At 43.8% G+C, this 25,145-nt stretch overlaps 1 protein-coding gene and 2 long non-coding RNA genes across 3 annotated transcripts; 2 read left to right on the top strand and 1 right to left on the bottom strand.

Annotated features, from left to right (window-relative positions):
* Positions 1-7,413: 7,413 nt before the first annotated feature.
* LOC308486935 lies at positions 7,414-8,102 on the top strand. Its single transcript, XR_013991394.1, has 2 exons — positions 7,414-7,615; positions 7,650-8,102. It is a non-coding gene; the product is annotated as an uncharacterized lncRNA (long non-coding RNA).
* Positions 8,103-10,205: 2,103 nt separating this feature from the next.
* LOC308457370 lies at positions 10,206-13,231 on the bottom strand. Its single transcript, XR_013976878.1, has 2 exons — positions 13,103-13,231; positions 10,206-10,416 (listed from the first exon to the last, which is right to left on the bottom strand). It is a non-coding gene; the product is annotated as an uncharacterized lncRNA (long non-coding RNA).
* Positions 13,193-22,641, top strand: STRAP (serine/threonine kinase receptor associated protein). Its single transcript, XM_080971130.1, has 10 exons — positions 13,193-13,466; positions 15,470-15,605; positions 15,782-15,863; positions 16,102-16,174; positions 17,427-17,523; positions 18,117-18,254; positions 19,002-19,138; positions 20,579-20,728; positions 21,482-21,547; positions 22,114-22,641. The coding sequence occupies exons 1-10, from the start codon at positions 13,355-13,357 to the stop codon at positions 22,173-22,175; spliced, it is 1,053 nt and encodes a 350-aa protein (XP_080827256.1). The 5' UTR covers positions 13,193-13,354; the 3' UTR covers positions 22,176-22,641.
* The last annotated feature ends 2,504 nt before the right edge of the window (positions 22,642-25,145 follow it).

Here is a 25,145-nt window from a genome sequence, read left to right as displayed (position 1 = left end):
AGTGTTAAATAATAATAAAAATACTGTTTGTTTCCATATATGGAAGGGCTGTCTGTATGTAAAAACAAATTAAATAACTGAAAAAATATTTGGAAAGCATAGGAACAGCCAGGGCTTTTTTTTTTCAGGGAGAACTCACCAGAACTCAGTTCTGGCACCTCTCAGGTGAGCACCATTGCCATTATATCACAACAAAGAAGGCTTTCATGATGAGTTCCAGCAACACTTTTTCTAGAAAAATAGTACTGCGAACAGTCATCAATTAAATTAACTGATTTTTATATTAAAATACAGCCTCTGTCTCTTTGCATCTATAAACTCAGGGTGCTTTGCGTTGCCTTGGGCAAGATAAAACAACTAACAAATTTATTTAATTATAAATTAATCACCTTTAGGCACCAGGCAAAAAGCTTCCTCTTTAACCAGGCTTTTGGCTGATTGACATCCAAGGCCCTTTTAAAATGTGTCATGGGGGGTTATTGGGTTGCTTTTGTTTTAGTTTTGATTATGCATTTTATGTTTTTATATCATGATTTTATCTTGTGAACCGCACTGAGACCGGCGGTAAAGGGCGGTATACAAATTTAATAAAGAATAATTATAATTATTGTAATTATGGGAGTGATTGCTACTCCTGCTTGAGTTGCTTGCCAACATCATTTGCTCCCCACTCCCCTTAAAGCTCAGTAACACTCCACTTCCCCATGTAGTTCATTAAAATTTTCGAACTGCACAGACAGTGGGAACCAGGTCACGCGATATCATTGAGATTTCAGCAGGCACATAGCCTGCCCACCTGTCAACATTAGCTTGGGGTGGGTGGAGCAGGTAAGGATCCGGCCCACTGGCTGGTGCTAGTATGGTCCTAAGAATTGCCCTAGGGACCCAAAGGGCACCCATCCTGACCGTGAAAGGGGAGCCTATAGAGGACGCTGGACACCTGCCTTAGTCAGGGAATGAGGAATGAGGCTGGTGTTGCAGGACCTTGGACAGCTCCAAGCAAAGAGCTTGCTGCAAGGAAGTTTGGAGCTCAGTTTGGAGACCTTGCATGGGGTAAGGGGAGAGGCGGGCTATCCTTCCCAGGCCCCGCCCCCTTCCAGACCATCAGGAAACCTTAAAGGGGCAGGCCCCTGGGAGGGGAGTCTAGTAGTTGGCTCCCACCTTGTGCACTGCCTGGATACCTTCTCCCACTGTCATGTATCCCATGTAAAGTGATCAAGCTCCTCAGGGAAACCTGGGTCCAAAAGTGCAATTTCAAATTCAGTCGCCTCAGGTTCCCGGCTCAAGCTTGGTGTCAGGGCCTCAGTCTGTGTTGAGCAGCTGCCCTGATCTTCCTGATCTGGTTGGTCGTCCATACACACACATACACACACACACACACACACACACACACACACCGCTCTGTGTCAGAATCCAAGACACTGTTTGTGCTGAGGGTCGTAATTAGTTCCATGCTGAAATCTATCTTCAACTTTATCAAAAAGTGTTATTCCTCAGTGAAAGAGGCATCCCCTTTTGTGCCTCACACACAGGCTACTTGAGAATTTATTTCAAACATTGGTGGTTTTGTGCTTACCTTATTTTATTTATTTATACATACATACATACATACCCTGCCCATCTGACTGGGCCTCCCCAGCCACTCTGGGCATCTCTCAACAGAATATTAAAAACATGATAAAACATCAAACATTAAAAACTTCCCTAAACAGGGCTGCCTTCAGATGTCTGCTAAAAGTCAGATAGTTGTTTATTTCCTTGACGTCTGATGGGAGGGCATTCCACAGGGAAGGCGCCACCACCGAGAAGGCCCTCTGCCTGGTTCCCTGTAACCTCACTTCTCACAGTGAGGGAACCGCCAGAAGGCCCTCGGAGCTGGACCTCAGTGTCCGGGCTGAACAATGGGCGTGGAGACGCTCCTTCACGTATATTGTTATGAGGTGACGGAGGGAACCTTTTAAGCCTGAGGGCCACATTCCATTCTAGGCAAACTGTCAGGAGCCACACGGCAGTGGTGGGTGGGGTCAGAGGCAAAAGTGAGTGGAGCAATGCATGCAGATTTCACCTCGTGCAGTAGACTAGTTTCTCACACACTCACATCAGCCTCTTTATCCTCCATCCAGGCAAGTGAGAAGCACTATCAGTGCAGGGTATGCCCTGGGGAGAAGGGCCATGACTGGGTAGGGGATATGGCACGAGGAGGATCCCAGGGATCAGAAAGAAAGAACTGGAGGGCTGCATTTGGTCCCCATTAAACATTTCTCCACCACGCTGCAGCCTCCCCAGGTGCTGATTGAAAAAAGCACCCAGGGAGGCTGCAGAGTGTAAACCATGGGTAGGCAAACTAAGGCCCAGGGACTGGATCCAGCCCAACCACCTTCTAAATCTGGCCCACAGACGGTCCAGGAATCAGTGTGTTTTTACATGAGTAGAATGTGTCCTTTTATTTAAAATGCATCTCTGGGTTATTTGTGGGGCCTGCCTGGTGTTTTTACATAAGCAGAATGTGTGCTTTTATTTAAAATGCATCTCTGGGTTATTTGTGGGGCATAGAAATTTGTTCATTCCCCCCCCAAAAAAAATATAGTCTGGCCCCCCACAAGGTCTGAGGGACAGTGGACTGGCCCCCTGTTAAAAAGTTTGCTGACCCCTGGTGTAGACCACCAGGGAGATGATTTGTAGAATTAAAAGACCCTCACAAACACCCTGTCAGCCACCTCAAAAATAAGTGTGACAAAACCCCACTCATGAGAATTTCAGTGAATTTCTCTCTCTCTCCCCCCCCCCCTTTCATAGTTTTCAAATGGAATGGCAGAATGATGATGAGTGATATGGAAAAAATCCAGGAGAAATATTTGGCACAGCCCTAGATACGATAGCATCTTCTCAAAAGGAACTCTTAAGGGTGGAGTGCTACCCAGAAATTGTACAATTGGGGGGGGGGAGGCATTTCCTGGTACTGGAGGACACTTGATCTTACCACTCACCACAGAGGTCTCCCCCCACTCCAGTGACAACAACTCAGTTACTTTGGACTAGGCCAGAAATGATTTGTTTCTGCATCAATTATATGTCCATGGTTTTCAAATTCTCATGACACCAAGATCATGGGAACGGGTGAAACTGTTTATTTTCCTGAAGAGTCATCCCAAAACATTGGCCCCAGCAAAGAGCATTGTCAAGTACTGAAAATGGAATCTCCCTGGAGATCCATTCGAACTCTTTAGCCTCAGCTTATCTGGTTTATGACCATTTGGGCTATGAAGCAAATCAGCTTTGCCAAACTTTGGGATAACAACCGTACATTCTTTCCATTACCCAAAATAGCTCCCACTGATTTTGACTGGTGGAGGGGGGAGAAGCGATTGACCAACTCAGAGAAAAGGGCCAATGGAGGGAACATTTTTAAAGGTGTTATATATATCCTGCAGATATAATCACTCCCTGTAATAGTGAACTCAGCTGAAAGTTGTTTTCCTGTGTGAAGCACCTTCCAAGAATATATTGTAACCTGGCAGGAGGTGATTAAAGCAGCAAGCCAGCGTGTGCAGCCCCCTAGTCAGTATTTATTTATTTGAAACATTTATACACCTGCCCTTCATTGGATCAGATTTCAGGGTGGTGTACAACATGATAAATCAGAAATTATAGCACAATAAAATAATAGCAGCAAACATAATAACTGGCAGCAGTTAACACCGCAAAACACACTGCGACTTGCAGTGTATGTTTTCACATGGCGTCTAAAGACTGGGGAAATAGACATCAGGTGCACCTTTTTGAAAAATGCATGAGATACAGCCTTAAAAAAAAAAAAAAACTAGTAAAGGGACAACAATCCAAAGCTGTGTTAAGACAGCTGGAAAAATAAACGTTGGGGAGGGGGAGGGGAGATGATCACTGGTAGCTTTGTCAAGAAAAGAAAGGAGATGGCGATTTATTTTCGTTATGAATCACTTCCCATGAGGCATCCTGAAGTGATTTACTATATAATAAAAAGCAGCTATAAAACAGTTACGCACATAAGAACAGTTTAAACAATTGCATCAAATTAAGTAATTTTCAAGAAAAAATAAACAAACACCAATATACGTACTCCAATGTGCTCTACGTGGGGCTAACTTTGAAGGCGACTCTGAAACTACGACTAATCCAGAATGCGGCTGCCAGACTGGTAACTGGGAGTGGCCGCCGGGACCATATTACACCAGTCTACATTGGCTCTGAGCGCAGTTCAATGTATTACTTTTAAAGCCCTAAACAGCGTCGGCCCTGCGTACCTGAAGGACCGTTTCCACTGCTGCCCTACAGGCCGCAAATTTGTTAAAGCACCTTGAACTGAGCCCTGAAACAAATAGGTAAGCTGCACAGATCTTTTCAAATTGGAGTCGCATGAGCAAACCTGGCTGTACAAGTTCAAATGCCAACATCCCAAAATTCTGCACTACTTGGAGCATTATGGGTGAAATATACTCGGAGTCGAGTGTGGATTTCATGCTCTTTGTTCAGCTCATAGTAGTGAGGAATGGAAGTTCCGCTGAAATGTCTGCTTTATATACATTATTTACACAATGGGCCCCATGTGATTGGCTGGTTCCGGGATTCTCTTGTAGGCCAATCAGGTTGCAGATTCACTTCCACCTGGAGTTGGATTGAGTGGCTCCTGCAGACCAATCAGACTGCTGCAATTTGGATCCTATTGTTCTAGGACCAATCAGACTGCTGCAATTTGGATCCTATTCAACTCAATACATAACAATGGGTCACCCCTCGTTGCTCCCCCCCCCCATTGCCTCCCCCTTTGCTCTAGGTCTAAGCTAAGCACACGTTTAAAAACAGGTCTGGCATCAGTGTAGTTTGGCCCTTAGCTCCACTCAGCTGGAGAAGGCAAGCAGCTTTAAGAGTGCCGTTGCATCTGTATTTACAAGACCTGCAGACATGACTGAAATCAACGGCCACATGCCAGCTGATTTTGATTAGACATGGCCTCCCATCTGCGGCTGCTGTAAGCAAGCAAGTTTATTCGACAAGGGGCTTAAGTTCCAAAACATGCCCGTTTTTGCATGCAAGAAATCCATGCTCATGGGAATCTTTCTTTTCTTCACACGTTAGGTAGTTCTTTAAAAATCCAGTGTGTCATCCGTTCTCTAGTATATTAGATAATCATAATATGCGGCCCGTGAGGTCAACAAACATATCCCCAATTCGAGAACAGCTGCAAAGACATTGGGGCAGATGCCAAGAAACAGGGAGGGATTCCCACCCCCCAAAAAGAAAGGAACAGAAAACCTCTTTTGTTAAAATACGTTTTGAACGGGATGACCTCGTAAAGATGTATTGCATCATTCCCAGTGGTATTTAGTGTGGCTAACAGCTGCATCTTTGGAAAACTATCACCTCCTGCACATACAGGTCAGGTAAAATATGGCCAAAATGTTCCATGCAAGGTAGGTGAATCACCTTCCAATTGCCAGAGGTCATTTAGGAGCCAAGGGTGCATATGGAGGCTCCAATTTCCTTGCAGATGTTGACCACGCACCCCTTCTTGACATGTTTAGTGTGGAGGTCTGAGGGGAGTTTGGAAGCATGTTTTTGGCTTCCCCTGCATTCTCAGAGTTTCTGGTCACGAAGAGGCTCATCTAGAAGCTCAGTATTCAGCTAGAAACACTTACATGCTTATTGTTTTTGTATGCCACAACTGCAGCTAGACTTTTATTAGCCAAGAAATGGAAAACACAAGAAGTACCAACAGTGGAGGAATGGCAGATGAAGATGATGGACTTTTCGGAGCTAGCCGACCTGACCAGAAGAGTCCGCGACCAGAAGGAGGAGAAGTACCAGGAGGAATGGAAGAATTTCAAAGACTATTTACTTAAATATGTCAAGATAATTTAAATAGAAATACTTGCAAAAAACAGATAGGCTAAGGATTTAAATATGTGAAGTTATAGAATGATATGTTTAAAGCAAAGATGAAAAGAAAGAAAGATGTTAAGTGATTAAGTAAATTTTATGTGAAATTTGTTTTGGAAAACCGTTAGTAAAGGTAAAGGGACCCCTGACCATTAGGTCCAGTCATGGCCGACTCTGGGGTTGCGGTGCTCATCTCGCTTTATTGGCCAAGGGAGCCAACATACAGCTTCTGGGTCATGTGGCCAGCATGAGTAAGCCGCTTCTGGCGAACCAGAGCAGCGCACGGAAACACCGTTTACCTTCCCACCACAGCGGTACCTATTTATCTACTTGCACTTTGACATGCTTTTGAACTGCTAGGTTGGCAGGAGCAGGGACCGAGCAATGGGAGCTCACCCCGTCGCGGGGATTCGAACTGCTGACCTTCTACAATGATATATATTGAAATTCAGTCAGGGGAATTCGAGGAAGTCACTTAACAATGTTATTAAGATTGGATTAAGTACAGTTATGATGTATGTTTGTTTGTTTGTTTAATTTTTTTGGAAAATTAATAAAAAAAATTGAAAAAAGAAAAAGAAAAAGAAACACTTACATGCTTAGCTCCTGGCAGACCTTTCTGCTCACTGCAGGAACCCCAGGGGAGCAGGGGGCAAGCCAAGATAACTCAGTTGGTTAGAGCATGGTGCTGATAATGCCAAGGTTGCAGGTTTGATCCTGATATGGGACAGCTGCAACCTCGGCCCTCTGGATGTTTTTGGCCTACAACTCCCATGATCCCTAGCTAGCAGGACCAGTGGTCAGGGATGATGGGAATTGTAGTCTCAAAACATCTGGAGGGCCGAGGTTGAGGAAACCTGAACTAAATGATCCTCAGGGTCCTTTCCAACTCTACAGTTCTATAATAAAATACCATGTGGGGACATTAAAGGCAGAACTAGCAGGGCAGAACTAGCTGGAACTCAACAGAAGTCAATTTCGGCACCTCTCAGGTGGGCGCTATTGCCATTATATGAAACAAGGGAGGCATTCATGGAGAGTTCCGGCACCTTCTTTTCTAGAAAAATAGCACTAAAAACTAGCATATGGCACCTGGCACTCTAAAAATCTTTCGTCCTCACATGTTCAGGGTGAACATCTGTAAAGGGATGGACTTAATTCAGGACTGATTTTCCCCACTGATTTCAATGGGACCTGACAGCAACAAAATGAAGTATGGATCCTACCCATAATGTCCACCAAAGATTGCACGAAGCAACATACCTTGGAACAAAATCTCACGTTTGAGAAATTTCAAGGAATGCAAGAAAAATGGTTTTGGGGGAGACAAAACGTTTCTTAAAGAAAGCATTTCTCTTGCAATATTTTGGTTTCTTGTGATAACGTCTTGGTACGTGAGGAGAACAGAAACAGGCATGCTAAGTTTCCATCCACTTCCCAGCATTAAAATGTGAAGCAGTCAGTTTTATTTATTTGAGGAAAGCTGGAGAAGGAACACAACAATCTGGAGTGCAACTTCTGCATGGAATAGTAATTACTGCAAGTTAGAAGGAGCTGTGTGGGAGCAAAGTTACAGAAGATGGAGCCAGGGGATTGTAATCAGCAGAACAGATCGAAGCAATTTATCAGCATGAGAACTTGCTGTCTTTCTCTGTGGCTCTTTACAAAGAGGAATCATATTGATTTAAAAACCATATTAAAGGTAAAGGTACCCCATATTAAAAACCATATTACAGCAATGCATTTATTAGGGCAGTCAAAATATCACAAGCTTTTGAGTTCTCCAGGACTTCTCATCACACTACATGGTCAACAAAGCAGGTGGCCTGTGTGTGCGTTGATCTTGGCCGATGGTAGCACCATGAGTAGTGCAGTATGCTGCTTTTTGTATGCATTTTCAAGGGACATTAGGGGGCAGGGCTGTAGCTCAGTGGCAGAGCATTGATCTTGCATGCAGAAGGTCCCAGGTGTTATGTACTGAAGTTCTCACCCTGGGCCAGCAGGTGGGATACTGTAGATAGTTCAGGTCCACATATGCAAATAAGGGATCGAAAGTGACGTTCAGTGATTGGATAGTTACAGAAAATGGTTACTGTTGCGTTCTAGTGGAGCTCTATATAAGCAGGCTGGCTGAACCCTTCAGTTCAGTTCTGTTCTGGCCTGTGAATAAACAAGAGCTGTTTGAAGAATCGCTGTGTCGTTTGATATGTTCACCCACAACTTAACACCAGGTTCATTCTCTGGCATTTGCAGGCAGGCCTGGGAGAGATTCCCTGTCTGAAACCCTGGAGAGATTCTGCCAGTCAGTGTAGACAAGCTACATGGACCAATGGGCCATAAAATGGAACCTGTGTTCCATAAGGGGCTATACACCTTTTGCCGTTCCACATTCATGCAGATGCAATACCACAAAGCTGCAGCTCAGTCTGATGCAAGGCATAGATTTGGGGTTCGTCTCTTTCCAACTGAGGCTGAAATCGTGAAATACCTTTAACCTTTGCTGTGACTTCAGCAGAAAACCACAATCTGACCTGGCTTTCTCTTTGATGTGCCTCTCTTCTAGCTGTGCTCCAAGAACAGAATACAAATGAGGCTCCCTTGACCTTTTCTCTCGCCATGCCAGGCTCGCGCAACAGTGCTGAATCCTTGGACCGTCCCTGCTTCTCGTCAACTGCCTTGAATGCACCGTATGTTCCTCCCTCGAAATGAACTCACAAAGTGGAACGGGGTCAGCAGTTGAAGGCCGCAAATCAGAAAGAGAAGGGGGGGAATGGTGTGGACTCTGACACACATGCGCACACACATCTGTCCAGACTTATGGCCGAAGAGCCACCTTGCTTCTCAATGGCTGGGATTAGTAGCACAGAAAACCCCTTTGGCTCCTCCCTGAGCTATGCTACCCCATGCACTCCTTTAGTTTCTCCCTCCTAGATACATAGCTGCCATTCTGTCTCATGAAGAAAATCACTGCAATGGGCCACAGCTTAATGTCAGCTCCTCCAATTGTCCCTAATTTCCAGGGGCAGTCCCGGATTTACAGAAGCCATCCAGGGAACCAAGCAGAGGGCCTTCTTGGTAGTGGCACCTGCCCTGTGGAATGCCCTCCCATCAGATGTCAAAGTGATAAACAACTACCTGACATTTAGAATACATCTGAATTCAGCTCTGTTCAGGGAGGTTTTTAATGAGTGACATTTAAATGTATTTTTAATCTTTGTTGGAAGCCGCCCAGAGTGGCTGGGGAAACTCAGCCAGATGGGCGGGGTACAAATAATAAATTACTACTATTATTATTAATTATTATCCCAGAATTTCCCACTTTTCCTTAGGATGTCTCTATTTTCAACAGAGAAATGTTGGTAGGTAAGGAGTTATGTGGCCCCTGAGCCAAGGAGATAAGTAACTATATAACTTATAGAAGACACCTGAAGGCAGCCCTGTATAGGGAAGTTTTTTTAATGTTTAATGTTTTATTATGATCAGATGCATGGAATATAAATAAAAAAATTATTATTATGGAGTAAGTAAAGGGTAAAGGTACCCCTGCCCGTACGGGCCAGTCGTGTCCGACTCTAGAGTTGTGCGCTCATCTCACTTAAGAGGCCGGGAGCCAGTGCTGTCCGAAGACATTTCCGGGTCACGTGGCCAGTGTGACGAAGCTGCTCTGGCGAGCCAGCACCAGCGCAGCACACGGAAACGTCGTTTACCTTCCCGCTATAAAGCGGTACCTATTTATCTACTTGCACTTTGACATGCTTTCGAACTGCTAGGTGGGCAGGAGCTGGGACCGAAAGACGGGAGCTCACCCCGCCACGGGGATTTGAACCGCTGACCATACGATCGGCAAGTCCTAGGCACTGAGGTTTTACCCACAGCGCCACCCGCGTCCCTGTTATTATGGAGTAGGACCTCCCTATTTTCACCGGAAAGATGTTCGGAGAGTATGCAATGATGGTATTGCAGAGAGAGACAGTTTTGTGTTCTGCTTAGAGAACTTACCTTCACACACGCACACCCCTCCAGCACTGCCCAGGGAGCCAACTTTGACAGTTGGGTGGGGTTTCCCACCTCTCAATCACCTGATATTGCAATGCAGCCAAGTGGTCTACTTCCCTTTGTGATTTGCAGTTAAACAGTACTTTACAAGCGTTGCCAATTAGCCGGTTGACAGCAACTGCAAGCCCCAATTTGGGCAATGAGGGAGCTTTCAATCACATGAACATCCCTACCCCTGTGAAGTGGTACAGCCCAGGACCAAGTTTATCATCTTAATGAAAACCAGGTGTGAGACATTTGAGGCATAAGGCCTGTTCGTGTTTCCTGTTGGAAGTGCCTTTGGCATTGGCTGTTAGATGAATTAATGTGACTGTGGCTCTGCTGCTCCAGTGTGTTATCACTAAGTAGCTGACTTGAGGTCAGGCGTAAGGCTGGCAGTTCCTACACTGCAATGGTTCCTTCTTATGAGTTGTTGTCAGCGCCACTCTTGTTGACAAAGATCACCTGCTTTAATAAGGAGAAGAAAGCAAACGGGTGAAACAGCGAGATGGAAGACCCAGCATTTCCTCATTTTGTTCCTATCCTGCTTGCACCTGTCTAGAGGTCAGTAGGTCAACCAAAGCAGATTAAACCATGCAATATATAAATCACATAATGAGTAACAGAAACATGCAACTGTGTGATTCCAAGCAGAAAAGGAATTGGTGTCCAACATGATAGGTAGAGCTCCATCTAGTGGCGATGGGCACATTTTTTTCAAGGATAAACACTACAGTACAGTGGTACCTCGGGTTAATAACTTAATTCATTCCGGAGGTCCGTTCTTAACCTGAAACTGTCCTTAACCTGAAGCACCACTTTAGCTAATGGAGCCTCCCACTGCTGCCGTACCTCCAGAGCATGATTTCTGTTCTCATCCTGAAGCAAAGTTCTTAACCCGAGGTACTATTTCTGGGTTAGCAGAGTCTGTAACCTGAAGCGTATGTAACCCGAGGTACCACTGTAGTATCACTAGAGCCAGTGTGGTGTAGTAGGTAGATTGTTGGACTAAAACCTGGGATAGGGGAGTTCAAAGCCCCAACAGGTCATGATGCTCACTGGGTGACCTTGGGTGAGTTACAGTCTCTCAGCTTAACCTACCTCACAGGGTTGTTGTGAGGGGAAAAATAGGGAGAACTATGTACACTGCCTTGAGCTGCTTGGGAGGAAAGATGGGGTATAAATGCAGTGAATGAATAAATGATTTTTAATAGGTTTAAAGCAGCCAGATAGGCATGGTTTTTACTATAGCCCAATGTTAATGAGCCTGTTGTCTCCAGGGCTCTGTCTTTCCATTTGTGCTTCTGATATTATTTATGACTTTCCTTTGACTATTGGGAGGTTTATATCTCCCCAACTGGTTATCATATGGCGGCTTTGCCTTCAGGGCACATTGTAGGCCAATTGCACAGAAAATTAAATTACAAGCCAACTGGTGGGAATAATCAAATCAAACTTTCTTGAGGAGCACACAGCTTGCTCTGCATTACCACTGCTGTTCAGGCTGCGTAGTTTGCACTGCTTACTTCAAGTTTTCCTACAAAGTCAGCTTTGCCGACCTTGGATTTTATTCTTTTCTCTCTCGGAGGCTTCACCACGCAGTTCTCCATAATAGTCAACCCAAGGGCCTTTTAAAAATTTAAGAAGACAGCTCCACTAATTAAGTCAGACACAATTCTCAGATGGCACTTGAAGTCAACAAAAATAGATTGCATTTCTCAAGAGGATGAAGCGGGGGGGGGGGTAATTGAAGGGAATTGAAATGTCCTCCCCTTGGGTGAAATAATAGATAAATGGGTAGTGAAAGGTTTAAATGAATCTGTTTACTTATTCACCATGCAATGCTATACATCACTAGACTTCAACTGGCAGGTCTGGGGACCCAACCAGTGGATTGTGGCCTGATCCAACGTAGGCCATAACCTATGCAAATAAATGGTGAAAGATTAAGAAATGGGCTCCCAAAATGCAGGTTTGAGTTATTTATTTATCCAAGGCTCTCAGGACGGTGGGTCCTAGGTCTTTAAAGGGTGAAGACATCTGCTATGCTCAGATGTACTTACTCCCAGGAAGCTGGGAATAACAGTGCAGCCACAATCATTTGGTTACATTTCTCAGTTAAAACAACAATCCTCCCCCAACCCCAATGATCAACCTAACCCAATCAACATACAAAGGTGTTGTGAGAATGTGAATACAGTACTTTGTGACTTGGGGAAAGTAAAACAAAAACAAAAAAAACCTCAGGCCCAGCTGCTTTAGTATTTTAGTCTATGTACTTGTTATCCTCACAACAACCTTATGATGTAGGTTAGGCTGAGATAAAGCAAGCGGTTCTAGGCTGCTCTGTGAGGTTCAGAGCTGAGCAGGGATTTGACCCTGGGTTCTCTCCAGTCTTACCTTGACCCCCTAACCACCTTTAACTGGTATTTTAATTGCTTTTGCATTTTCTTTTCATGTTAAGCTGCCCTTGAGGATTATTCATGTATTTAGTTTTTTTAATAACAACAACAACAACACCGTTCCAGCCAGGAAAGATTGCATTTTGAAAGATGAATGAATAAATGGGTTAAACAAACAATAGATGTCATCCTGTTTTGTTTTTAATGCAAGGAATTGTTCACATACAGTATTTCCCCCGCAGCTGTAGGCTGAAGTGGTACAGTCCTCCCAACCACATGAGGACCCTATCGCATCCTTCGCTTTGCTGCAACCTGTTGCGTCAGAGTACGTACGGCGGTGTGCGCCCAATGGGCCCACAGGGGCCTGAGGAGGGTCCCTCCCCCTCTTAAAGAAACAGCCTCACAAAAGGAATTAAATTGGGGGGCGGAGTTTAATCCCAACAGTCGCTTTCCTATTTCTTCCACTTTCTTAGCTCCGGGTTTAAAATGATTGCGAGCTATATATATGATATGGGGCTGACAAAGCCAACTTTGCGGGTTCGAATCCCATACCTATCCCTGTTTGGAACATAGGACCCTCGGGGTCCATTCCAACGCTACATTCATATTTCTATAATTCATATTTCTATGATTCATATATATCCCTTGGTCATCTAAAATATATAGATATAGATCTAGAGAGCATGAGTGCCGCTCCATCCCCGAAACTCTATGGTGTTCTAGGGCGAAACCGGAAGCGTCGCTATGGTTACCATCGACATGGGCGTGGACTTCCGGCGGAGGCCATTTCTGATGACGTCGCTTCCGGCGCCGGCGCCGTCTTATCCCTCCCTCCTTCCCTTGGCGGCCAGAGTGTTGCGCGTGGCTGTGGGCGAGCGGCGTTTCCCCGGCGTGGCCGCCTTCTCCGCCCCTCCCGCGGCCTCTTTTCTCCCCTCGCCCTTCCTCGCGTCGCCCTCCTCGTCCTCTCCCCCCGCTGCTCCTTCCCTCCCGCCGCCGCCGCCGCCATGGCGATGAGACAGACCCCGCTGACGTGCTCCGGCCACACGCGGCCTGTGGTGGATTTGGCCTTCAGCGGCATCACCCCCTACGGGTACTTCCTCATCAGCGCCTGCAAGGGTGAGGCGAGGGGCCAGCGGGGGCTTCCTTGCGAGGGGCCGGTGGGTGGCAGGCATGGAAATAATACTGCGAATTCTCTCTCGCCTTTTTCAATAATTATAATAATAATCTCAAGTTTTTATGTACAGGTATTCGGAAAATTAGGCTGCGGACCGCCCTGAGATCTATGGCTGAAGAGTGGTGTACAAATTCTATTATTAATAATAATAATAAGCAAGTGACTTTTGGGTTTGGTGGGTGTGCGTTATTAACCGAGGGGAATTAAGACTAAGAGAGCTGAGTGGGGGGTGCTCGTGTACAAGTGAGAATAAAGTATTTCATTTCATTTCAATCTTCTGCTTTAAGGGAGCCTTCATATCTGGGAACATAATCTTTCCTAACAAACCTCCTTCGTGCCTGGGTGTGTCCACAGTCCTATCTTTCTTTTATGCTGCTTGACTTACCAACCTCCCCCAAAACATCTGTATACACTTACATGAGGCTGTTAATCACAGGATTGTGGGTTCGAGCCTCATGCTGGGCAAAAACATTCCTGTGATGCATTGAGTTGGATTAGTTGACCCTCAAGAGTCCCTTCTGACTACAATTCTGTGAATCTATAAGTGTTGAATCAAACAATACTGGAACAATACCACAGCGGTTTATACTTTATCTGGGAAAGCTTTTGGAACAGCCTCCTTGCCCAAATGCCATGTTGAGTTAGTATTTAAGAAGTGGGTCTTCCAAGTTATGTTTGTGCTTAAGGTGCATCCTTCACAGGGAAAGCTGTTAAGCTGGAGTGTGTGCAAATAATAATGCTTCCACCCCCTCTTTGTACCTGCTTTCCCTTTATTCCCTTTACTCTGTTGTTTCTATTTCCAGATTGTAAGGCCCTTGGGAGTAGAGACCTGTTGAAGCTGATGTTTGTAAAAAACGTAGATGGTATTATGGAGACAATAATAAGCAAATTTGTTAGTCACTTTATTTATCTCTTGGCACATAATGTGTCTGTGCCTAATATTTAACTATATGCATACCATGGTTCTGGTTATAGAATCATAGAATTGTAGAGTTGAAGGAATTCCTAGTGTCATCTAGTCCAATCCACTGTGATGCAGGAATCTCGACTAAATCATTCAGAAACATTGCTGAAGTCAAGATGGCCAGTGCCTGGATAGGGTATTATCTGGGAAAGCTGTGTCTAATGCTTTGAGTCTTTAAAGTTTATTGTTACACTGTTAAATGATGCAAGGGCCACCAGAGCCTTCCAAATATTGTTGATGTATTAGTTCCATTATGGTATTTTTTTTTATATAAAAAGTACATGCATATCCATTATACACTGGGCACTTGAGCCACCATTCAGTGCTGGAATAAACATGCTTAATTGAGCTTGAAACACCCTTAAATCCTGTAATGGATTGTGGCCTTTCAATTAACTTTTTTGCTTGGCGCTCTTGCAAGCAGACAGGCAAAGCCATTGGGATTTGTTGGGGCGGATAGAGCAGAAATTCCTGGTGCCTCCACTCTGCACATATAAAACTATGTTGAATCTGTCAACCTGAGAAAAGAGACTAGTTTCCAAACATTTCCATAAACTTATTTGCAGTGCTGCCTTAAAAGATCATATGTGATTCCCCCCTACCCTGGCAACTGAGAGGTAGTAGGTACGATCCATCATCCTGGAATAACCTACCTTCAACCTCTGATTTACCATCTGAACATTTATTTAAATCAGAGGTTGAATATGAATTGCCAGTCCCCCACATGATCTTGCCTTGCTTTTCCCTTCTGTAAATAAGTGGTTGTGTAAAAGCAAGTGTTCTTTGATGGGTGAATTTCATAGAGAAGAATAGTGACATATAGATGACCAAGGAAGCCTACAGTGGGTTTGCTCAAACCTCTTGCTGGATAATCTCTATTGAATTCTAATTTCACAGATGCTCTTTGTATGATTATTTGATATAGATTGTTGGTTGATAAACTAAACTCCTATGTTTTACTTCTTTTTTCTTTTTGTCTAGATGGAAAGCCTATGCTTCGCCAGGGTGACACAGGAGATTGGATTGGAACATTTCTGGGTCACAAAGGAGCTGTCTGGGGTGCCACTTTGAATAAAGATGCCACTAAAGCAGCTACAGCAGCTGCAGATTTCACTGCGTAAGTGAAAGTCTTCTATCTAACACCAAAACCTACCCTGTTCTTTACATTTGCAGCTCACTTAATGCACTTGAATCTTCCCCCACCCCTGGTGTCTCAAATCTTTAAGAGCTGTATAAAAGCTTTATTTCAAGTCTGGAATATATCATATCAATAACTATGTTTTTTCCTTTCAGCAAAGTGTGGGATGGTGTTTCAGGAGATGAAATAATCACCTTAGCCCACAAGCACATTGTCAAATCTGTGGACTTTACTCAGGTAAAACAGACACTAAATATCTTTGTTTCAGGGCTGAATGCCTGCCTTTGTTTGCCTGTGTTTTTCTCAAGGGCATGATACGAACAGCTTCATATTCCGAACTAGTACTGATTTTATTAGTATTAAATAAAATAATGATAACTGAAATAGTACTGCTTTTAAAAACCAGTGTCTAAAAGTAGTGATGTTTAATTACTGTTGCACCAATGAAAACAATGGCTTTCGTTTTCTGTTCTAGGACAGCAATTACCTGCTGACAGGTGGGCAAGATAAACTGTTGCGTATCTATGACTTAAGCAAGCCAGAGGCAGGTGGGTTTTTACTGTTAGTAGGTGAAACTGATTATTATAATTTCTTTTTGAAATTCTTTTGCATCCAGTTATACTATTTGAGGGTTGGGAAGCCTTTTCGCAGACCAGCTTTGACAGGTGGGTGGAACAACCCAGCTGTCAATCCCATTATTCTAATGTCACATGATTGACAGGTGGGTGTCCCACCCATTTGTCAAAATACTTTTGTGGGGTGTGCAGAAATGATGGGGATGGGAGAAGAGACAAGTCATTTTTGCCAGTAAAGGTAATGGAGGAAACACTTTTCCTTTCCTGAAACGGGAGAGGGAGAAAGCCGCCTTTTGCAAGCTGTTGCCTTTCCTTGCAAAGCACTCCCCTCTTCTCACCCCCCAAAAAGAAAGTGTGTTTTGGATTTCCAGGCTGCATTAGGGATTGGGGTAGGGTAAGGGCACATCCTTACTTATTAGTTCTCATACCCTGCTGTATGTGGCAGTGAAGGCAGCAAAGAAAGTATACCATGCTTCCATTTCTGGTTCATTATGATGTCCAGCAGAGCTTTTCCGGGTAGGTTGGATCATCTCACAGTATGGTCCGAAGGAGGTGGTGGAACCGACTGTAGCTCACTGTGACTTGTTTGCAAAGCATTTTGAGAACAAACTTGTTGCATCAGCCGGAATCTTGACTATGCTGTTGTAGCAGATGAATCTCAAGGGGTGTCTGGCCCTGTTGTGTTGGGTGAGTTTCAGCTAGTAAGTCTTGAGGATGTGGACAAGGTGCTCAGAAAATCACTCCTCAAGAAACCCTGAATTCGGAAACTCTTAAGTAACTACCAGCCAGTCGCTACTCTCCCCTTCTTGGGCAAGGTTCTTGAGCGGATGATTGTGGACCAGATCCAGCCACCCCAGGAGGAAACTTGATTTTCTAGATCCATTTCAATTGGGGTATATGCCTGGTTTTGGTACAAACTGCTTTGGTTGCCCTGTATGCTTCTGATCTACTTGTGGTTATGCTGCAGCTACTGCAGTTCATTCCTGTCACACTAAGTTTGGGAATTTGCACTGAAGATCATTTCTCGCAGCCCTTTGCAATTACACTATGTAGTTATATGCAGGGGAATAAAATATCTCATGTGTGGTGCTTATCTGTATTGCCACTAATCTCTCAGTACATTTGCTTCGTATTGATTGTAAGTCATGTTGAGAAAACTACCTTGATGAAGTGCATGGCTAGAAGAGATCTTTTGAAATAACACAGTATTTCCCCTACTGTTTAGACCCTCAAATCGTCAGTGGCCACACGTCTGGGATTAAAAAGGCTCTGTGGAGCAGTGATGACAGACAGATCCTTTCAGCAGATGACAAAACTGTCAGGTAGGAAGGAACAAATACCTCCCTTTCACCAGAGCTGCCTTTTGTGTTTCTGGAATTGGTGTTCATTATAGGGCCCTCTTTTGAATTCAAATATATATAATTAGCTTTTCAGCTGATGTGCTCTGTCCTAGAACCATAGAATTGTAGAGTTGAAAGGGTCGTAAGAGTCATCTAGTCCAACCCCCTGCAGTGCAGGATTCCCCCCCCGCCACCAGTGTGGGGCTCAAACTCACAACCCTGAGATTAAGAGTCTCATGCTCTATTGACTGAGCTATTCAGCAGAGTACATGTCTCACAATACAGTCCCCTGCACCAGGAAAGGACAGACTTAAATATCGCCAGATTTACGTAAGGTGTACAATGCTTAAGTGCATAAAAAGCTGCAATTTGTTTGCCAGGCTGAGAAGCAAGAAGAATCACAGAGCTTCTTGGGAGGGAAACCGTGAAATTCTCTTAAGCCATACTCTAAATGTCTTGGGGGAGGTGATGACAGTGCAGGGAAGCATGCAACCCAAAGGGCTTTGGAGATCTAACCTATGGCGCTGGTCTTGTGATAAGCTAAACAGATTTTTACCTTTGTGTCTCTGATGCAGACTCTGGGACAGAAATACATTTACAGAAATAAAAGCAATAAATGTTGCTATGTCTGTCAGCAGTATGGAATATATTCCAGAAGGGGAGATAATAGTAATCACCTATGGAAAAACAATCGCCTTCCACAGTGCAGAAACGTAAGTTGAGTTTTTAATGTGGTTAGTTTTGAAAGAAACAAACTTAATTGGCAACTTTTTGGAGTAGCGTAAACAGATGAGAAGTGTGTGTATATTGCCATACTAGATCTAATATATATCCCTTCAGAAATACTTCATGTTTTATCTAACTTAAGTTCTTTTTAGAGGAGACCCATTGAAATTGATCAACCATTAATTTCAGTGGGTCTGCTCTGAGAACTAGCATTGGATATAATCCTTAGTTCTTTGAATCCTGAAGAAAGTCTCTGTAGTCTTGATTAAGGATGTGCAGTTCATCATTCAGATTGGAAAACTTTCACAACCTTGGTTTTTCTCCTGTGAGTGAAATGGTTTCATCTTACTTAATTTTAAAGCTTACCTTGCTTTTAAATAATAATTTCTGAACCTGCTGCCAAAACATAAACATAGCAAAAACACATCAGGATAAACACAAAGCACTAAAAACACCCAAAATGAGAGTGGCACTAAAATCAGTCAGTTAAAGGCCTGGTAATATACAATGAAATGCAGCCATAAAAATCCAGTTAATCATACAGCAACTAGCACAAAATACTACTATTGCTAGAATAGGCAGAAAAATCTGAGAAGACCCTGGCTTAGTAAGTAGGTGAAAGTCCTCTATATGGAATTCCACCTTTTGTGGGTTTGGGTTTTTTAATGCATTGGTATATGGTTCTGTGGAGAGTCCAGTTCTAGTTTTTAATGCATTTTCCTTCCCTTCTTTAGTCTGGAACAGATTAAATCCTTTGAGGCTCCTGCAACAATTAATTCTGCATCCCTTCACCCTGAGAAAGAATGTCTAGTTGCGGGTGGCGAGGACTTTAAACTTTATAAGTATGATTATAATACTGGTGAAGAACTAGGTACGTTCCAACAGGTTTCGAAATACCTCCAGAGCATGTTTTTATCATTTGCATTCTTGTTAAAATATAAAACCTGCTTAACTGGTCATTCCAAAGGTTGGAGCCTTCAGGTTTTCTCACGATCAGTATAATGAAGAGACGGTAACTTCCCAAGCCATTGTTATAAAGACACATTTCATTTTCCTTCTCTTGGTCTGTGTGTATGTGTGTAGGCTCACTTTCACAAACTTCCTCAGATTGTCATTGCACTTTAGTCAGAACAGCAGGCTTTAATAGGATTAGTTAAATTTGACCTTGACTGTAATTGCTGTCCAGATAACCAAAGTTGATCAGTCTTTGTATGGCTAAGATCCCAAAGAGACAAAAGTGATGCGCAACCATCTCTTGTTACTTCCCAATCGTTCCCTCCCGAGGTGGTCTTTCCCTACACTCACATCTTTTATTCAGCGCTGGCTGCTGGAAGAAATGGGGTGCAAGAAGAATGGGGGAAACCCTATGCATACTATTTAGTGGGGAGGTAAGGGAAACCCAAAAGAAGTACCGTATTTTTCGCTCCATAGGGCGCACCGGACCATAGGGCGCACCTAAAGAAGCCATAGCCGCGTGCAGCCTCTTCCTGCCGGAGGGGCTGTGTGCAGCTATCCCTGATTACCGACACCTCTCGCTCTCCAGGCTTCAGCGAAAGCAACGCGAAGCCTCCGGAGCGCGGAGGGAGCGCTCCCTCTGCGCTTCGGAGGCTTAGCATTGCTATTGCTGAAGCCAAGGAGCCTGCATTCGCTCCATAGGACGCACACACATTTCCCCTCAATTTTTGGAGTGGAAAAGTGCGTCCTATAGAGCGAAAAATACGGTACATTCCCTGGCAACAACTTCTGACCAGTAGGAGGCATGTAGCCAGGCCAAGGGGAAATGAAATTTAAGAGCTTGCAAAGTGGCTCAAGTGTTGACTAAGAATTATTCATGTTCTGGGAACTTTTTAGCCGTCATTAGTTTGGCCTTGCAGGTTGTCTTCTGTGCATAGCTGTTGGGTAAGGAATATCTCAAGCTAAGCAAGTGCCCAGATTGAAGCTTGAGTTTCTGATTCTAGTGACCATCTGATAGCTGCAGGCAGTTCTTTTTGATGTTTCCATGCTGAGAGTAAAATGTTCAAGGAAACTTTGTGGTTGCTGTAGTATCACATCCACGTTTGGATGGCAAGCCATACCCTTAGTGGTGGAGCACCTCTCCATATCACACAAAGTAGGTGGGGGCTTCTTCGTGTTGTAAACAGTTGGGGCCTCATTACTGTCCTCCTATGACTTGGACCAGTAAATTCATTTACAAAGCCCAACCGCTAAGGAACCAAGACATTATTTTTCTTCCTGAATTCCTAAGCCTACATGTTAAAGCACATGCATTCCTTGTTGCCTGAAAAGTCATTGGTTTGTCATTTCCCTGCAGAATCTTACAAGGGGCACTTTGGGCCTATTCACTGTGTCAGATTTAGCCCAGACGGAGAGTTGTATTCTAGTGGCTCTGAGGATGGAACGCTAAGACTGTGGCAAACAACAGTCGGGAAAACATACGGTCTCTGGAAATGTGTGATCCCTGGTAAGAACTGGTGGAACAAAAGTGCACTGTAAAATCCAAGAAGCTAATGTTTTCAGTGCAGTTTTATAGTAATAATAATCTTACTCTGTTACTTGAATAGCTTGTTGGCACCTTACTGAATTGCATACCAGCAGAACATCTTTTAACTGTTATCAGTTAAAGCCTAGGTGGTAAACCTCTAGACTGTCCCTGTTTATAGAGCAGGTGTGGGCTCACATGGTGTGCGTTCCTCTACACCAAAGAATGAAACAAATCTGCCCACACAACAGACTTGTGGGTGAGAAGTCTAGATAGACCTTAATCTTCCTGCTTAACATTTAGTTTTCTCTTTGGTTGGTTTTTGTGTGTGTTATGGATCAGCATTGATTGCTGTGTGAGCCTACACAAGCCATCTTGAGGAAGAGGGTGCAGCCTGGACAAAGCTTTGCTACCTTAGAAGTATACATACTTCACTTTAGTTCCTGATTTTTTAAAATTTATTTTTGCTGCTGTTGGCCTTCCAAAATTGGAAGAGGATGGCAAGCCACCTTTTGATCACGTCAATGAGTTGCTTGAAATTGGCTCATAAAGCATAGTTTTCGTATAATGGAAAAGCACACTGGTGAATTCAACAAATACAGAAAAGCAGTGATGCCATTTGCTTGGTGAATTGCAGAATTCCTGCAGTTCTACAGCAGACATTTACACTTTTTACAACAAAGTTTGGCATGTTTGAGCATACGAAAAGAGGACTCTTGTTTTCTTTCCCTGTAGAAGAAGAAGGTGTAGAGCTGGCGAAATCAAAGGCCAACCTTCCAGGAACTGCGGAGGAAGACCTAGGTAATGAGCTGACAGCTGTGCTGGGCTCCGGCCAGAGTAATTTAGATAATGGCCTCAACATATGTTTTTATGGTGTAGTGTGTTAAGTCAGTTGGGGGGAAGCGGGTTGTGGGTGTGGAATAGGAACCAGTGTGAAATGTTAGAACACTACAAAGTAGTGGTCCATACCCCCTACCCCATGCTTAGCCATGTAGTTTCAGGAACTTCAAAAACCAAGTGAAAGAGTGCAAGGAAGACCCTTTTGGGGAAGCGAGTGGTGGCCGAGAAGCAGCTAGCTCCTTGTGATCTGAGATGGCTCCAAGGGCTGTCTAGAAGTCATAGCAGGGTAGTTTCCCTCCATTTTAACAGTGAACGGGGACAAGTATGTACCAGATGCTGCTATTGTGGCCAAAACGGCATTGCTAGAGCCATGTTTGGGCTGCACACTTAATGAGTGCAATGCTGTTTGTTAAGTATAGATAAGAGTACCTGAAATAATTGTGTGACAGAATGCTTGAATAAAGTAGATGAATTTATCTGCCTGCTGAAAATTAATTATGTCGGTGTTTCCTTTCTTGACTCGGCAGAAGACCTTGGCTCTGAAAACTCAGATTCCATCTACAGCACAACTCCTGAAGTTAAGGCTTAAGTTCGCAGCTGTCAATGGCAACATATGGACATTTTGAGACTAAATCAAGGAAGCAGTGGAATGCAGCAGCGTCCCAGGGTGCACACTGTACCCCAAGGCAAAGATGGGCAGTAATTGATGAGAATGTATTGGAACTGGCTGTCTTTCAAGAGAGCTGAGAGTATTGAATGAGATGAGCAGTAACGGTTTTTCGCTATCTTCTAGCGCCACTGCCTGTTGTATGTCTGAATGTAACATGGCAGCCGAGACCCAGTTTCTCCAACTGTGGTTAACTCAGTATAGTGTTAATAATTGAGGAGAAATGTAATGGCTTCTAGTAGAGTGTTCTCTGAAAGTGGAAAGAATTGGCAAAAAAGATAGGGTTATGTGGAAAAACAGCGGATTTGGTTTTTTCCCCTTTTGTTGTACACCACATCTAAATAATCTGTTTTCAACCATCTAAATAAATAAAATGCCTCTACAACAACCCTCTTTAGAGAGCTTATAAATTGTACAAGCTAACTCATCTGTTCACTAACAGCACTGAGCATTTTTGAGGTTTTAATGAGATAAGTCTGCTATAACTGGTGTGGTTTTTGCATGTAGGTGGCTGAATTCGCTTCTGCTTCAGGCTTTTATTTTCCCCACTCCACCTTGGCGAATTTATTTAATCAACCTTCTCTCTAAAATAACAATATTGGGCCAATCTTCCATCTTAATTTCTCCCAGTAGCATCCGCTTTCTACACCAGAAATAAGTTTTGTTTTCCCACGATTTAAATTTGGTCTTTTGTGTGTCATCAGATTATACATATGGTGATTAGGAATAAAGTTGTGGTTTTTGAGGGGGCCATCTGTATTAACTGGAGAATAAATATAAATGAGCCTTTCATATATATATATATATATATATATATATATATATATATATATACAGGTGAGACTCAACTTATATGGGGTTATGTTCCAGGGTTAGTGTGTGAAGCCAAAATTGTGTATAGTCACACTGTGCTCAATTGGGGGGGGGGGGGGATTGCCCAAGTCTTCTTTTCCTCTATGCCCACCCCTTTTCTGCTTCGTTTTTATTTTTGTTTTTTATTGCCAAGTGCATAAAACTGAGTGTGCACAAGTTAAATGTGCATACGTGCAATTATACAGGCAACTTGCAAATATCCTAATGTGTTTGGAATGCTTCATGTATTTGTGGCCAAAGCTGTACATTCCAAGAAGACCCTGATCTTCTAGATAACGACAGTTCTATTTTGATAAGGTTTCTGAAAAGCATTTTTAAAGGAATAAACGGGTGGGGTGGTGGGAAGCCAAAACAATCAAAAGGATAGTATCGGGTAGGAGTATTTAAATACTTATCACTTTATGGGAAAGATGTGAAAAAGATTGAAAAGGACGAAAACACAGTTTGAGAACATAGAACTAATGGAACTCTGTGTTTGGGGGCCTGTTCAAGAGCATCTAGAATGTAGAATTATCTCATCGGGTAATTCAGAGGGTGTAGCTGTTCTTTAACTTGTACCACTGTGCCAATGGATGACGAACAGTAGAAAACAACAATCAAGGGTAGTACTGAAATTCTGCAGTTCCAAATCAAAATAACCAAACATGAGCTGTTACTTTGTGATAATGTCACTTAGGTCTAGACCAAGCTGTTTTTCAATACTAACCTTCCTCAGCTGTTGTGTAGCAGAGCCACTGCACATTGCTCCTGCCTCATTCTCCCTTCCAGTTTTTATATCAGTATGAGTTCTGCATGAGTGGTGGTATCTGTGTCCCACTGGGGCAGAGGTGGAATTGCATTTCAGATGATGTTGGATTCCCAACTCCCATTATTCCCAGGTAACTTGGTCGGGTAGCAAAAAACAAACCAAACAAACAAAAACAGCTGAAAGGTCACCAGTTCCCCAATACTCCACTAAGGAAAGGGTTCTCAGTAAAATACTATTGAGCTATACTTGCTTTCTAAAAGTTGAAACATCCATGGAAAAGCTGTTCATCAGCTTTATTGTAGAGTATGGTTCAAAGGAAATATATACAGCAGAGTTCTCATGTATCTTACATTTTTAAAATATTGTGTCTGGCTCACCCTATCCATCATTGGTCTGCTACACCAAATGTGTGTTGGCAATAGGATGGTGCCTATACTTTTGGCTGAAACTCACTAGGCAATGGGGACAAAACTGCAAGCTTAGCGCTGTGTGGTGTTACCTTGCCTATCATCTGTGTGTCTGAGGTCTCCCAACTGGATTCAGCTAGTGAACTCTGTCTGGAAGCCCTGCACAAGGGTTCTTGTAAAGGTAAAGGACCCCTGAACAGTTAAGCCCAGTCAAATTTGGCTATGGGGTGCAGCACTCATCTCCCCTTTCAGGCTAAGGGAATGGGTGTCTGCAGACAGCTTTTCCAGGTCATGTGGCCAGCATGACCAAACCACTTCTGGCGCACGGGACTCTTGACAAGTTGCCAGAGCGCATGGAAATGCCTTTTACCTTCCTGTTGCAGCAGTACCTATTTACTTGTGCTGGTTTGCTTTTGAACTGCTCAGTTGGTTAGACCATGGTGCTGATAACACCAGGGTTGCAGGTTCGATCCCTGTATGGGCCAGCTGCATATTCCTGCATTGCAGGGGGTTGGACTAGATGATCCTCAGGGTCCCTTCCAACTCTACAGTTCTATGATTCTATGCTAGGTTGGCAGAAGCTGGGACAGAGCAATGGGAGCTCACCCCATTGCAGGGATTTGAACCGTCGACCTTCTGATTGGCAAGCCCAAGAGGCTGGGTGGTTTCCCCCCAACTCCCCGTGTTCCCCCTGAAATTGGCTCGAGGTGGGGGTGGGATGGAAACCCAGAACCCTGTTCCATCTGCTATGTACACCGCCTTGAGCTCCTTGGAGGAATGCAATGCAGGAATCTTCTCGCCAAAGACAGGGCTTACAGACATCAGTTTGAAACAAATTGCACTAAAGTGGATCCTAAAAAAAAC

The sequence above is a fragment of the Podarcis pityusensis genome, assembly GCF_964106645.2.
Source record: "Podarcis pityusensis genome assembly, chromosome: 10".
Classification (NCBI taxonomy): domain Eukaryota; kingdom Metazoa; phylum Chordata; class Lepidosauria; order Squamata; family Lacertidae; genus Podarcis; species Podarcis pityusensis.
Note: the sequence above shows the minus strand (reverse complement) of the source record. Positions and strands in the feature narration are given on the sequence as shown.